General features: G+C 51.9%; 1 protein-coding gene across 8 annotated transcripts in view; it reads left to right on the forward strand.

Moving 5' to 3' along the window:
* Nucleotides 1-15,807, forward strand: part of LTBP2 (latent transforming growth factor beta binding protein 2) — a 107,336-nt gene that overhangs the window by 10,174 nt on the left and 81,355 nt on the right. For 6 of the 8 annotated variants that reach the window (XM_026120397.2, XM_064512316.1, XM_026120399.2 and 3 more), the window contains exon 1: nucleotides 10,712-11,653. The exons of the other annotated variants lie outside the window; for them this stretch is intronic. In XM_026120397.2, the coding sequence (XP_025976182.1) occupies nucleotides 11,130-11,653 (524 nt within the window). In that variant the 5' untranslated portion in view covers nucleotides 10,712-11,129. Of the gene's footprint in view, nucleotides 1-10,711; nucleotides 11,654-15,807 lie in introns of those variants that run through there. 8 annotated transcript variants of the gene reach the window in all.

The raw sequence follows: 15,807 nt of genomic DNA on the forward strand, positions 1-15,807 counted from the left end.
TGTTCTGACTGAGAAGCTGCTCATGGTTATTTTCATTACCTTTTCCCAGCTCTGTCACTGCCTTTCTGTCAGCTGAGGTAGTGATAGTGGGTTTCCACGAAGGAAAGATTGGCTTAGAGCTTTTCCTAGGTTGTGGAGTGGGAAGGCCTGCACCAAGAGGTCCTCAGCCATTGTGCACTGAGACCTTCGATGCCTGAAGATCTTGTGGAAAGTGAAAATCACAATGTTACCAAAGCTCTTCTGTGTGCTGAGGGCAGAGCTACCTCCTGCTCTGTCAACTTACACTTTTTCTGCACCTCTTGCACTTGTGTCAGTCATACCCCAAAGTACCAGCTGTGTTTCTGTTGGCAGGGGATAGCTCAGAAAAGACAAAATTAGAGTATTTTACTGAATGTTTGCATGAGAGGTTGTTTGTTAGCACAGGTGTGAGTGCTGCACATATGAGAAGCTAATATAATGAGAGGGGCTGTGCAGGTGAAACAACTCAGGGCAGCAGGCCTTGTTCCTCCTTTAGATATCCTTAGATGCTGACAAACTCATCAGTGGCAGCTTGATGTTGGTACAGCAAAAGCCCGGGAGGCTGACGGAGACAGGCATAACCTGATGGACTGTTATTCCCCAGTGCATATGGTGCAGATTCACAACTGATTTTATGAACACACGTTGTTTCTGGGAGTTGTTTGGCTACAGTCTAAGATCAGCACAGCTGAGTCAACTGGTTCTGGGGAGGGAAGGGCACTGGATTTCATTTCCCCATTTCCTTCTTGGAGCTTGCTGACATGGCTTTCTGGACCAGTAGTGTCAGGAAGAAGCAGTTTGGTTTCTGGGGAGCGTGCGTGCACATGGCTCAGCCCAGCCTGCAAGGGGCGTGAGAAGGGCACTGAACCATCCTCCCAGCCCAGCTGCTTCCTCCACTAAAGCACCGAGACAGAGGCTCTGCCATACTCAGACTGTTTGGAAACATGTTGATAAACTTTCAAATGTCTATTTTACAATCCAGATGTGCTAGCCTTGGCTGCAAACCCTCATGTGAAGAACAGGTGTGCTATAATGTTTCTAGCAGTGGCCCCAAAGCCAGCTGGAGGCTTGAGCTAAGCAGAGGCCAAGGGGCTGGTGCCATATAGGATATGGATACTGGGGCAGGGACAGGTGAGGCAGAGAGCTGTAGGTCAGCAGTAGTTCACAGCAACCCAGAGTCAGATTGTGAGGAAAGAAATGGGGTATGCCAGAATATCCTGCGGCCCCAGTTTCCGCTCCACTGGACCGCAGCGGTCTCAGGAGATGGCTGCCCTGCTTGCATTGGACAATCCACCTACATCCCCGGGGTGCACAGGCCCTTGGTGTTGGTTTTCTTCTGGGGAGGAAGCACAAGGCTAGAGCTGGCTGCCAGGCTCTGTGGTATTTTCTGTGGTTTGCCTCTTGAGAGGCTGTGTGGTCTGAGAGGCACTGCGGGTCACAGCTTTTCCCTGCTGCCTTTGCTGGAGAAACCAGAAAGAGGGGGCCTGATCCAACTCCCAAGGGCTCTGCTGTGCTGGGGAGAAGTGGGTCTTAGTGGGAGGATGGGCTGCAGCATATGGGCTGGCAGACAGGAGCACCAGGCCTCTGGTGTATGGGGGGACAGAGAGCCTTCAGTACAGGCTGGTGGGAAGCCTTGCGGGGATGGTGGGGAATGAGACAGGACACAACATGCTGAAACCACAGAGCCTGAGCTGTGAGTGGTGACTGCAGGCTCGGAGGTGAGAGCCAGACTCTTGGTCTATCTCCCCCCAGCCCTCAAACCTGTTCTCATGTGGGATTTTAGCTCCAACGGTATTGCTGGGTGATTTGCACAGCGTAAAGCATTGTCAGTGATATTCACACCCTCCACAGATACTCTGGAGCCCTTAGAGAGATGGCGGGCAAGCAGAGTCTGACTGAGAGTAACAAGGTAGGTGGGGATGTGCCAGAGGGGCAGCTTGCTTTGATGAAAGTCAGGAGCAGGCAGTGGTGACTCAGGCCATGGGTAGCGTTGAGGAAAGCCAAGGCCCATATCAGTCCCATCCCCTCACAGAGGATGAGACCAAAGTGGCACTCCCGGCTTGTGCCAGTACCTTCCTGCTCTCCAGCTCTGCCTGCCTGCCTTCCTCACGCTCATCAGGGCAGAAGCTCACTCAAATATGGCAAGAGCTGAGATCAGCCTAGCTTGGGCAGCCTTGGAGCAGACGGTTCTGGCTTTATGCTGCTGCAGGGATGTTCCCAGAGGCGTTGGGAACTTCCCCTCCTCCCTCAGCCCTGCCACCCAGGGACTCTTCCCAGTCCCCAGAGCTGGAGGGAGAATGTGCTCTCCTCAGCTCTGGGATGCATGGGGCCTAGGCAGTTGGGGAGAGTATTTCTCCCACCTCCGTGATGCAAGCTGCCCTCTCAGCTACTACCCTGCCATCGGGGCTTGTTGGCCTCGAGGGAACGCAGGCAGCCACCAGGCGTGCTGTGCGAGGCTGCCTGCTCAGTGGGGCTGAGAGAGGGGAGAAGGGGGAAGCAGAGAGAAAGCAGAGGGGTGGGCTGAAAGCTAGTGTTAGGGCTCGGCACGGAAGCAGAGGTAGTAATTGGAAGAGAGGGCATTTTCCTATTATCTCTGCTTCTGCCCTGAGCTCCAAGCCCAGTTCTGAGGAGAGACAGGAAAATCATGACTGTCATCTGTATAACCCTGTTATCATCATTTTCTGTTCTTCTGAGCCTGGAGTCACTCCTGTCTCTTTGGAAAATAGATACTTCCCCATATGAAGCTCCTCACTCTTCTCTGGTGATGATATGATGTGATGCAGCATGGAAAGCAGCTTTGTTCTTCTCTGTATTTGCCCTACATTTCCTTGTTAAACTGTCATTCCTATATGTTTTTATTTCCTGTAAGAGCCTGGGCCCTTTCTTCAGGCTCTGTGAGTGTGTGCCACACCTGGGTGTGGAGTGGGTGACAGCAGAATCTGCATGGCAACTGATGAGGGAGACTTCTAGAGCTGTGATGTCACTGGAGAGCTGGATTCCCAGCCTATGAAGTCATAGCTGGGAAATTAGGTACTCAACCTAAATCCCAATAATTACCCAATGGGACGGTAATGTGTAAATGAACTAGTCTACTGCTTGATGACTGACTACTTGAGCTCTAACACACACCACCTAATAATTGCCATTTTTTGCAGTTCGCTAAGATTCACTTATTAATAAGCTATTTAACATTCACTTGAAATCACTGCATTGTAATCAGCTGAGATCATTTCTCGCACAGCCATTCCAGCTCCCAAATCGGTAGGAGAGTATCTAGAATTTTGTAATGGGGAGTGGCCAAGCAATTTTATTCAGGATGGCAGCATACCCAAACTAAACTATAGGTATAATGTCAATCCCACTGTTCATTTCCTTCTCTGAATCTGTGTGGCCCTCATCAGTTTTCCTCTGAATTGCAAAGCTGAGTTCCAGCGTAAGTTCCCAGTGCACTGGGCAGAGAAGGTGAGGGTCTCAAGGAAGGAACAAAAACATGAAGGAAACAAGAACTTGAGAGAAACAAAAGAAGTAATTGACTTTTAGGAAAACTGCTTTGGAATCAGAAGCAAGAATGAAACAACTTTAAGCTCAATCACACAGTAGAATTCAGAGCTTGATTAAGGTTTGGTTTTTTCTGGTGTTTTTGTTGTTTAAGGAAATGCTAAGGAAATTCAGTGCTTTTAACAAAAGTTCAATATGGTAGGAATTTCTCAGGAAGAGATCCCTCAGCACAGTCTTGGCATTACTTTCTTTCTTCTGTCCCTCTTGTTGGGTCATCTTGTTTGGATTTCTATCATTTTTCTTCTCCAGGTTCTGGACTCCTTGGGAAGCGCTGCCTATGAAGTGATACCTAAGATCAGGAAGGGAGACCTTCCACTGAGGAAAGCACCCCTGGGTCTCTGCATATCTGAAGCTGTTTTTGCTGTTTCCGTGTTCCCCTCCAGTCTGTAACAGAAGTTGATGTTCAACAGCTGCCTCAGGATTAGCCTCTTAGAGCTAACACCCTGGTGAGAGAGGGAAGAGAAGGTTACAGAAATTCCTAGTGTCAGGGTCTTCTCCACACTCCTTTCCGCAGCGTCCTGACCATGGGTCAGAGCCCTTAAAGATGCCAAGATGTTCTGCTTCCTTCTCCTGCACAGCCTTGTTTTCTACTTTCCTTTTTTCCATTACTGAAAATAGCTGGTTAATGAGTCCTCTGCTTGAAACCCTTTTGTCATGTTGATGTCCTGAGCAGGCTTGTTTGGGCAGGAAAAGCATGATGGAATGGTTTTCCTGGTTAGGGCAGCCTCCTTGCTCAGCAGGGCTGCCATGCTCCTACAAGATTGTCAGGGTTTCCTGGCTTCCAGGCCCCTCTCCCCGTCGTGTGCCAGTCCATCTGCAGGTATTGAAGAAGCAGAGAAGACAGACTAGCCTCCTGGGGAGAGTGGAGATTGTAGTCAGATCATTGCAAACAGGACTTCATTAATTATAAATGGACAGGTTCCCCTGAGCTGCTGTAGCTCTGCCTGAATCTCAGTCTAGCTGAATTTTTTTTAAAGAGTTGCCAAAGGGGCTTGAAATAATATGATGGTTAAATAAGGAACCAGCTGTGCTATATAGCCAGCCGTACCAGAGCCTTTTTGCAGAAGTAGCCCACAGCAAACTCTTCTCCACCTCACTCTTCACTCCTGTCCCCTGGGTTCTGCCATCTGTTCCTGCTCCCCAGATTTCTTCTGCTTTGCAGTGGCATGTTTTTGTCTCATGTCTGTAACCTCCTTTCCAGTGTGTGGTCTCAGCCATTGGTAATGCATGGACATATGTTTAGACAACAGTAGGACCAAGGAGTCCCTTCAAGGGGACGCCCACTTGGCTGGTCTGTGCCTCCCTCCTCTATCTCAGAGATGGTCCTGGTTAAAGGAAAGCAGAAGGAACAATAAAACCAACAAACCTTGGCTTTTGACTAGGAATTGCTGGACAGTTTCTTTTGTTCTGTCTTCTGACAACTAACTGTTGTTGGCACACTTCTTGGCTGCCTGCTGGCGGCCTCCTCATGGAGGAGGTTGGGACATACCCTGGGGCACTGAGAGACACACTGACAGTGGGTGGAGGTGGCTGGAGGGCTGGCCTCTGTCTGCCTGGAGCTGTTCCCAAAAGTTCTTGTGGCTTGTCTGTCCAGTGGGAATGTCTACTGTGTCCAGCAACTGTGAGTGTGCTGAGCTGCGTGTATCTCATGGCAAAGCCAAGGGACTGCAATGGTATCTGTGGAGGCTTAGCTGGCTGCATTCTCAAATTCAGAATCTGCTTTTCCAGCCTCTCTGATGCCCTTTGTTGCAGAGGTCTTTTACAGAGGTCTCTTGTACTGCTGCCTGGAAGGTGTTTCTTCACCCAGCTCCCCAGGGTTGCAGTGTCCTCCCTCCCTATGTGGGATGGCTCTTCCTTCTGCGAGGGGGGGAGCCTTTCCAGGGAGGTTGTGTCCTGTGACTTGTGTCTCTAAAAGGCTGGCTCTGCGCCCTGATTTTTAAGCCAGTGGGGCTGGCCAGCCTTCCCCTGACCTTGAGCTGTGAGCAGAGGGAAGTATTCCTTCTTCCCCCTGGGAGCAGCTCCTGAATCCCTGGAATGTGTCCCATCTGCAGCATGTTAGGGATCTGCTCACAGAGGAGGAAGAAGCACATGTGGGTTGTGAACCCTTCTGAGGAGGAAGAAAAGGGGCTAATTAATCTAAGGGATACAATGCCAGGAGCCACATCTGGGGGCCAACTGGCCATGGAAGCATGGTTCCCAGGTGCTACTGCTCCGAGTGGGTGTTGCAGATGTGGTACTGACACACAGGGTAGGGAACTGGGTGTGCAAGGGGTCCAGGCACAGCAGGACCCCCATCAGTGCAGTCCTCAACATCAGTGCAATCAACCTGGCTTCTGTCAGTGGGCTCCAGCTCACTGGAGGGCTCCAGCAAGCACATTCCTCCCTGTGCTGCCTCCAAGATGCGTCTCATTCACTTCAATATACAGCCCTAGCCCTGGAAAGTGTGGACTTTGAGAGGTGCTGACTTGCATCTGCTTCTGCAGTTGGCCTTTCCTTGATGCGGTCTCTCTGCCACATAGAAGCTCGCACAGTGAACTAAGCGATGCAAGTGCAGGGCTGCTCTGCTTTGCCTGGAGGACTTTGAATGCTGCCCTCCTTTCCCCCCCCTCCCCCCCCCCCCCCCAAGCCATTGGCACAAGCCCTGCGTTCCCTGTTGCTGCAGGCCAGGCTGCCCAGCCACCAGCAATGGCCTGTCAAGTCTGTTACTGGCTTGCTCCCTTGTTGTCGCTCTGCGGCTCATCTCTCCTCTTGGGCGAGGGTTTGATCTCCCTGGTAAACAGCCCGATTGTCCGCGTGCTGCTGTCTGTGTGAGTTCCTGAGAAATGAGATATTTCATGTTTGCCTGCTGAGCCCCTGCTGAGCAGCACGCTGAAGCCCAACTCACATTACAATTCCCCATGGACCTCGTGCTTCCCAATTTCCAACAGAGTTGTTTTCAGGGAAGGCCAAATATGAAATGAGTCACTGTGCTGGGAGGGAGCCAGCTGGTGCCAGAGTACCCCCTGCATCACCCTTGCTGCTGACCTGTGCCAGGGGTGGAAATTGTTTCCCTCCAGAGGCATGCAAGCCTTTCCGGTGGGTGCCTGTGCCATCTTCTCTTTTGCCAGACTGCTGGGGCAGCATTTGGGCTGGCGATCTCGGGGAGGAAGCCCCAGGCAGCAACATACAGCCTGCACCAGCCTGCTGCTCATGCTGGCTCACTGCGGCGAGCAGCCCTGGCACAGTGAGGCCGGGGACCTCGGCAGGCCCCTGCTTCTCCACAGTGGCTATGTAGAATCAAACAGCTCCGACATGTCCCTGAGAAAGCGAGCGAGTGTTTGCATGTGTGAGGCTGGAAAGAGTTTGGTGTCCAGCTCCTGGGGGGTTATTGTAAACATGGAGTGAAAATGATTTGAAAAGGGATGCCAGCTCCCTGGGCCTGGCTCCACAAAAGCTGGAGGCAGGGGTGGTTGTGACCTGCATAAGATACTGGAGGACCATCAATGGCTTCATTTGGTTTATAGTCCTCGTTCCTTGGCTCCAGTAGGGAGGCACTGGCACAGTCCCTTGGGAGGCTGCTTGTTCCAAGGGGTGACACAGCGCCTCCGGGGAAGAGGAATTTGCTTGCACCCCGAGCAAGCCTGCATCAGGGTTGCCTGCTCTAGTTTTCAGCAGTGCCTGGGCTTTTGGCTGCTTTGTTTATGGCTTTGTTTATGGTGTTGATAATTTTCTTGTGTCAGGTTTAGGCACCAAGCATTCTTTCCACTGCTGCATAAGAAAGTAATTAGGTGAGGATGGAAAGGACATTCTTTTTCCTTAGAACAAAGAAATGAGCCATGGCTTTTATCGGATGCTGCTCACTGGATTCAACATCTGTGGACTCACCACTGCAAGCTTGTGTCCAAGTGGTGGCTCTGCTTTGGCAGTGCAGATGGGAGAGCTGATCACGCCCCAGGAAGTGCCAAAGCAACCCCTGGTATTTCCTCCAAAGCTGCCCTGCTAGCTGCCCTGGGAAGCTAGCTGGCGTCACCAAGGTCAAAACCTGAACGCACGCAGCCCCCATTGCTCCCATCACCCTTGCTCGCATCCAAGTGGCAGCTGCCAAATTACCTCCCCCCTCCATCACTTTTCACACCTCCCAGGAGGAGAATGCTGCTTTGTGGGTTTCTGCTTGCATTGCTGTGCTGTCTGTGAGCGCGCCTGCGGGGACACCAATGCTGTGGGCCAGGGTCCCTGCTCTGCTCCAGAATCAGCTACTCCTAGGGGATTTATTGTCTGCACCTCTGCTCCTCTTTTCCTGGCTCCTCCACACCCCAACATGCAGATGGCAATATTCCCAGCCCAGGGAGGGTACAGCTGTGCTCTGAAGGGACCTAAAAGGCCAGAGGCCATAGTGAGGTCTTGCAAGTAGTTCTTGGAGATGCCATCTGACCCTGGTGTCTGTACTATCACCTACTTAACTCTGCAGTGGCCAGGACCCTTGCCGGCTCCCTAGTTCTGAGTTGGGGTTTGGAGAGTAGCTATGACTCCATGGCTTGGCAGGGGGTAGGAAGGTGGGTATCAGCCCAGGGTGGCAGCACGGACAAGCAAAGGATTTTGCTCTTCTCTTTGCTTCCCCCATTTCCCAGTGCCTGAACTGCAGGGAGCAGCAGGGAAGGGGTGAGGATGGCTGAGCCCAAGAGCTGTGGGAGTGGGCAGGGGAACAGGTGGGTTGGCTGTGGCGTGGAGAGGGCCTTGGAAAACCAGGAGCAGGGTTTTAGCAGTGGCCAGGAACAGGATGGGCGATGCGGCCTTAGGAGGGTCTGCTCAAGCCTCACTTCCCAGTTGGAGAGAGCCACCTGGCTGCAGATGACTCTCAGGATGCTGAGTGTTTGCTGGAAAGGTGGACAGTGTGTGTCCAATCTGGAGACCTCAGTGACAGGCCTGAGGACTTAAGTGTGCTGGGAGAGAGGTGCTCCCAAGACCCCGGGGGGCTCTCAGACACCAAGCAGGGACCCTCCAGAGAAGCAGATTTAACTGGTGTGGGAAGGCACAGGTGTTTCATGGAATAGGACAGTTCAGAGATGGATCAAATATCCATGATATGTTGGAGTGGGGGAAACACCTGCCAAGAAAAGAGGCAGTGGGAAAAAGGGAGCTGAAGCCACCGGTTTCAAACAGGAGAGACTTTAGGAATGCGCATGATGGAGGTTGGAAAGGAGGCAGAACCATCCACCACAAACCTTTTAGGAAACAGATGGTCAGTGAGGGCCTCTGCAGATCTCCACAACAGGAGAGGGAGAGGAGGCTGCTGGCAGGAGAGGTGCATCATTGGGAAGGGATCCTGGAAGATGCTGGGTGGTGGCGGATGTGGAGCAGGGACTGTGCTCGTGTAGCATTGGTGGGGCTGGTATGGGGGAGCAGGAGAAGCTGGAGCCAGATTCCCTTGGGTCTGTGTGTTTGCAAGTATTGGCAGGAGCCGGTCTTGGGGCTGTTGAGGCAGCTTTGCCTGCTGGTGTGTAGCACAGGAATGGAGATAGTTTGTTGATGGTGAGGTGAAGTGTGAGCATTCATTCAGCCTAGCCACTCCAAAGACACCATAAGACTAAGCAGAGCAGGACTCCCTGGCATGGAAGTGATGAATGAGGTGACAGAGGAGTTAGAATGGTTGTACACAGGGGATTGGGACACAGTCCCTTCCTATTTCTCATAACAACAAAACCAGCAGTGAAATCATCAGGTGCAAGATTAAAACGAGCAAAGTATACAGTGCATATTCAAACACTGGAAGTTACTGAGGATGTTGCAGAGTCCCCACATATCAATGAATTTAAAAAGGGATTAGATAAATTCATGGGTGGATGACAATTTGACTCTTAAACCCAGTTGTCTAGCTGCTGCCTCTGGCTCAGGAAGCCCCTGCACCACAGGCTGCTGGAAGACATAAAGGTGTACCAGAAAGATTGCTCTGTACATACTCTGTTTCTCACATTTTTCCATAAGGATCCACTAGCTGCTTTCAGAGACAGGATGGTGAGTAAGATGCACCTTTCATCTGACTGGTGACAAAATGAGCCTGGCATAGTGAGACTGGGTTGGTATTACTGGCCAATGCACTTTGTAGCATTTGCCACAGGGACATGCACCAGTGGGTATCTCCTCTCCTTGAGTGCCCACTGTGCTCTCCTCTGCCCTCCTTGCACCCAGAAATGTGATGGGAGTCCTCTAGTCACCTGCCAACCTCATGGTCACCACTGTGGGTGGAGCAAACCTACTGCTAATATAGCACGTTGTTAGGTTGGGGCTCAGCCTGCACTCCTCTGGGAGAACTTGCTCCCTGCTGGAGGTGGCCAAGGGGAGCACAGAGCAGCGATGTGGCAGAGGACAAGGCCAAGCCAATGTGTGTAGCTGAAAGGGGACTCCTGGACCCCTACTCCCTCCTCCCATTCTTCCCTCAATCTTCCTCAAGGCATTTAAGCAGTCATTTCAAGTCATCCCTTGATCTCCAGGTGCCCATGTAGAGGCAGATGAGGGGAAGGAGGGACATAGTCTTCTTTAAGCTGTTGGGACATGTATCCTGGAAGGCATCTCTTAGCTGAAGGACTGAGAACTTTGGATGGTCCCCTCTCTGGCCTGGACCCCATATATGTAAGCATATAAAGCACTGAGCTGGGTTTGAGAGAGAGCTCAAAAGCCAGGGTGAGATAGCAAATAAGGCTCCCCCCTTCACTTTGCTTCTGGACTCTCCTGGGAAAGGGGATCAAAAGCAGCAAGAGGGCTAGCAGTGCTGATGCAGCTCCAGAAAGTCCCAAATGGTGGGGGTGCAGTGGTGTGTTTGCCTGGCATCCGTCTCCTGGCCCGTGTGCCCCACGCTCATGCCGGATCCACCTTCCCCGAGTGCTTACAGCTGTGCTGAAACCTGAATGCTTGTTGTGAGCCGAGCCGTAGGCTTGTCCCGCAGCAGGGAGGGCTCTGGAGGCTGCACGCCAGCTCCCAAGCAGGCGCTGGAAGGGCCTCCCTGGTCATGCATGGGTTAACGCCTCTCTGTTGTAGTTTGTTTCCCTTTGCCAAAGTGGGTGTTGCTGGAATGTCTCCTCTCTTAAGGAGGGGGGCTGAGCCGTGTCCTCTGGCGAGGGGGGATGTCAGCATCAAAAAGACACAAAAGGGGGAGGTTTCCAAAAATAAAACCCTCCATCCCCTCCAGACTCTGCCAGTGCCAGAGGCAGGCGAGAAGGTGCTTGGAGCTGTCTGCAGAGCACACGAGCTCCCTGACAGCCAGGCGAGAGGGGACGGGAGAGGAGATACTGGCAGTTCTCCTTCTGCAGGGCAGGAGGGACAGCTGCAGACGTGCTCCGCAGCCCGCGGTTGGGTTAGCTGGGTTATCTTCACCACTGGATCTTGAAGGCAACACGTACTGCTCAAGCCCCAGTGACATGAGGAAGTGACTTGCTGCTTCAACAGACTCATTCGAGGAAATTGGCTGGTCCCTTCTCCCTCCGAGCTCCTGTTGGACGCCGGCCTTCAGGAGGATGTCAGCGCCACGCTGAGCGTTCACCGAACCTCCCGGGTCTCGCCTTTGCCCACGGGCTGACACCATGCAGTGCACCGGGGGGAGCATCCTCCCTCTCACATTTGTCATTTTTTTGGGACTTGGTGATTCGCAGCGAGACTTTGCTGTAAGGTTTGAACCGAGCGCCTCTTACCAAGCTGAATCTGGGAGCAGGGAGGCAACACGTCCAAGGCTTCGGAGTCAGGGTGCTCCTGTGCGACCTGCGGGCACAATGTACAACCTGTTCCAGGTGCAGACCCTCCCCTTGGAGTCAGGGCCTCACCCCCCAGCCCGTCACCTGGACCACGTCTCTGCAGCCAGGATGGGGAGCCCTAGTGGAGGGGACAACAGCTGGAGGCAGCACCCCGTTCATGGACTGTCCACTCCCCAGGTTGCTCGGGGCCAAGCCAGCGATGTCAGGGAAGCTGCAGGCTCCCACAGCCGGGGCCTTGGCCTCAGCCCCGGCCAGAGGCAGAGGGGGGACCCCTCCCGCCAGCGGCCTGGAAATGGGCTCAAAGCTCGAATCGTGCCGGAGGCAAAGGAGCCGAGTGGCAGAGGGAAGATGATAGGGTAAGTTTTGTGGCTAGAGGGACCTTGCTTTAGGACTAGACGTGTAATGTGATTCCTGCCCTCAGGGAATCCCACAGTGGAGGTGCCAGCTTCCATCCTGGTACCTGTGCTAGCTCCTGGCACATCTCCCTTTCCCCTGACAACTGAGCCATTGGCTCCTACCTCTATGGGTGCTGTGAGAGGAGGCAGCACTCAGAGTCCCTGTGTCTCTCTAGGATGTCTATCTCTAGGATGGGGGGCAGTTATCAGGGCTGATCCATGTGGGGCTTGGGCTGTGCTGACCCTTGGCTGGTGCTGGCATAGAGTCCAGGCTCCAGATCAGATCAGGAGCCAGCTCAGTTACTTGCTCTTGTGCTGTGCGTCTGTCCCACATGTGGGAGGCATTTGCACCGCTCTGTCATACACAGAATGTGTGCACGTATGTCTGTGTGAATGCATGTGTGTGAGTGTGAGACACAGACGGGGGGAGATGCTGTGTTTGTCTGCAGCCTTTTGCTGGGGGTATGTGGTTTATGAGCATGCTGGATTTGATGCCCATCTGCTGACACATCAGGGCTTCAGCAGGTCAGACAGCTGCACTGCGCTGCAGGCGGTGGCTGTTACTGTGCCTCTCTCTGGGGCTGCATACAGCTGTCCCAGAAAGTGCGTGGAATGGGGGCTGCCGGAGGAGAAGGTGTGTGTCTGCAGTGCTGTGCTCCATATGGGGGTGGCAGGAGAGGCTGGAGGCACTCATTTGGCTCTGCAGGACAGAGTCTGGCCGCAGTGACTCTTGCTGCAGGTACCTGGTCTCCTGGCTCCTTCTCCCATAATGGGCCCCTTATAAGCACTGAGCGCAGCAGCTTCCCATGGCTTCAGCTGGCTCAGCCAGGAGAGGCTTCCTACGACTTGCCCGGCAGAGCTGCTTCCAGCTCCAGTCCCTGGCTACAACTCTGTGGAGGTGGAGTGGAGATCATATGGCAAGGCCAGCTGCTCCGCTACAGAGGGGAGCCTGCAAATGGGATGGCTGGTGTGGTGCTGACATACCCTTCAGCCCCAGGCTCCCTCCTCTGCAGCTCCCCTCTCTGCTCCCCCATGGATGATGCCCTCTGCAATGAGCGTCTCTGCTGGCTGGGACTTGCTGCCGAAGCTGTTGCACAGACAGTTTGAAAGACCCATGTGGCAGCATGTGTCCACTCTCCGTGTGAGCCCTGCCAGGGTTTGCAGAAGGCAGGCTGTGGGTTCTTTGCTCTCTGACACAGCCAGAGTGGAGACCTCCAGAAAGGTTTTCTGCTGACATTGGGCAGGGAACTTCACTAGAATACAAAAGGTGGTTTAATCCCTACAGTTTGTCTCTCCTATCTTTGCCCCCCTACAAAATACAAAGACAGAAATGTTCCTTGCTCAATTCCATGTCATTTTTTTACAACAACCCTACAGAAGCAGTAAACACAGCCTCACTCTTCTTCCCATTATGTTTGATATACAAAGAATTTATCATTAATGGATATCAATGGCAGGTAGTCCTGAGCAGTTTCTGGCTTATCTATTCCATCAGCCTTGTTTTGTCAGTGGCCTGGAGGGAGAGTCTGTTGAAATTGGGATTCCTTGGGAAGCTCCAATCCTGTTCAGTCAGGTTTGGGCACTCAAAAGTGGGCTCAGAAGGTTTTTATCCTTTCCAGAGTCCGAGTGTGGTCAGTGTTGCTTCAGGATCATGTGGCAGTTAACTGGATTTGAGTCATCTGGGATGTAGCTTGTTTCTTTCGTAATGACTACCCTGAAGAGTCTCCACCAGGTTTGCAGGCTACAGCTGCCTCCAGTGACAACAGCTGGCCCCACTGTTCTCAGGAGTGGGTGGGCAGCTCTAAGGTTCAGGCTATATTTCAGAAGAGTTTTGAAACTCTTTGAAAGTAACCTTCATCCTTTAATCAGGGGCATAAATGAGGATGGTTGGTCCAGCATTTCTGCTCTCGTGACCTGTTATTAGCTAAATTTGGCTTTCGGGGATATATGAGACTGCCACGGCCTCCCAGCTTAGAGGAATGAAAATCCTGAGTCTTCCTGCCGTATTTCCCTAGCAATCTGCACTGCGCTCTCTACCTCCTGTTTGCTCTGGAAGATGAGGGCCGGGAATAATGTGCTTACTGTGGTCCTCAAGAACTTGAACTCTGGAACGTGCATATAATGGCTTGTCATCAATAGCTTTCCATTCCAGTCCAAATCAGCACTTTTTTAACTTCCCTGTGACTGACTGTCTTTGGAGTTTATGAGAAAGTGTAGCTAAAATAATAGTCAGTGAGTAACCACATGGCGTTACTCCTCATGGAAAGCCAGTTGCTGCTGTTCTCCAAGTCATTCTGCAAAACTCCCGTGATTCCACCTCATCCATCTTCTTATATCCCTTGCTGCACTGGACATGTTTCCATCCAGGAAACTCAGGGCCTCCAGAAAGCTTCGTTTCATAATGTTTCATTTTTTTGCCAGGTGGGATATTTTCTGTTCTGCTGTTTACACTGTACTCCTGCTACTTTCTAGCATGACAACCTTAATTTTCCCTCATTCAGATAGCTTTGCAGGCTTTACTAAGCCCCAGTGCTATTTAGTTATTTTGACTTAAAATCTCAACTGCCAGGTTGGTCTTTCCTGATTCCCAAGTCACAGTTCTCTGCTTGTACTTCTAGGACCTTCACACAGGCCACCACTCTTACTGTGAGACTGTATTCTGTGGGTGAAGAACCCAGTTAGTATTATATCCTTTCTGGATAACTATCTTCCCACTTGTTTTACAAGGGCATACTCAAGGGCATACTCGAGATTTCTTGCTCAGGGACTGTTCTGATGTGCCTGCCACCCTGCTCATATCTGACTTTGTTGCAGGTGGGACCTGCTCACACCCTTCCATGAGTGTGTCTAAATGAAAGGCTTGGAAGAGCTGGATTTTAGTATTTCCTCCTGTTGGCTCACTGTAAGGCAACTTATGACACCACAGCAAGAATTGTAGAGAATTACTGTCTTCTAATATTGAACAAGGAAAACAATACAACCCCTGAAGCATCTCTTTCTGCCTTGCTGTGCTCTGCTTAACCTGTCTGTTTCCCCAGCCCCCTCCTAACTGGTTTCCAGACACACATCCATCCCCTGACTCTTGCAGATAAGCTATTTCTACCCACTGCCATTGAGCAGATGACTTTCCAGTCCAGCGTGTTCAGTCTGATGTTTAAAGTGTGTGGAGGTTCATTGAGGCAGCTGCTGATTGATGGAAAGATTTTCCTCCTAAGTTTCATGTGTAGCGAGCTGTTGAACCTGTGAAATGGCCCTGACCATGCTGGGTATGGCTGTACTCCTGTGCTGGATGCGTCCCTAACTTGGGCTGGCTAGTCCTGCTGGGAGGCCTAGTGTGATGCCATAAGCATCTCCCTCTGCTTCTGTGTCCTCCGTGGTGTGACCACCCTTGTTGCTCTGCCCTGAGACTAGGAGGGTGGGAAGCCTAGGTGGCACAGGGGGAGGAGTTAAGCCAGTGCACTGGTAGATAAGCCAACCTGCTGCACGTGTCTCTTGTCAACACAAGGGGATGTATCCCCTCTCCATGCACACTGTCAACACCTTGTCCAGCCTTGCTGCACCAACAAAGAGGCAGACTGTGCAGATCCCCTCTCCACACCACAGAGCTCCTGCTTCTGCCTCCTGTCCAGAGCTCGGATCCCTTGGGGCAGAAAGGTTTGTGTGGTGAAGCTCTGGGAGCTTGGAGACTTCCAAATTAGGTAGCCTGGGTAACCTGAAATATTTCCAGCTGTGAGGCCACTGTCCCTGCAGTCTCCCTATACAGTCCTCTGCCAGATACCTTAACTACTATATTTTTACCTGTATAATCTATATCTTAGACAACCCATCTCCCCCTTTAAAAGTATTGTTCTGTGAAAATAAATCCTCAGATGACATACACATCGTCTTAGATGATCCACCTTAGAGGAAAGTGGGTAACTGGGAAGAGCAGTCTGGGGAAGCCTCCACTTCTGTTACCTGCATGGTCAATTTGGTGGCATGGGGAAGGTTTTGAAGCTTTTTGACAGATAATCACTGAGTATTTGGCTGGGAACCCTGAATTCTCTCCTGCGTTCTCCCTCTCACTTTCTTTTTGTGCATTTTGCTCCCCAATTCTTGCTTAATCCCTGCTGTAG

The sequence above is a fragment of the Dromaius novaehollandiae genome, chromosome 5 (genome assembly GCF_036370855.1).
Source record: "Dromaius novaehollandiae isolate bDroNov1 chromosome 5, bDroNov1.hap1, whole genome shotgun sequence".
Lineage (NCBI taxonomy): Eukaryota > Metazoa > Chordata > Aves > Casuariiformes > Dromaiidae > Dromaius > Dromaius novaehollandiae.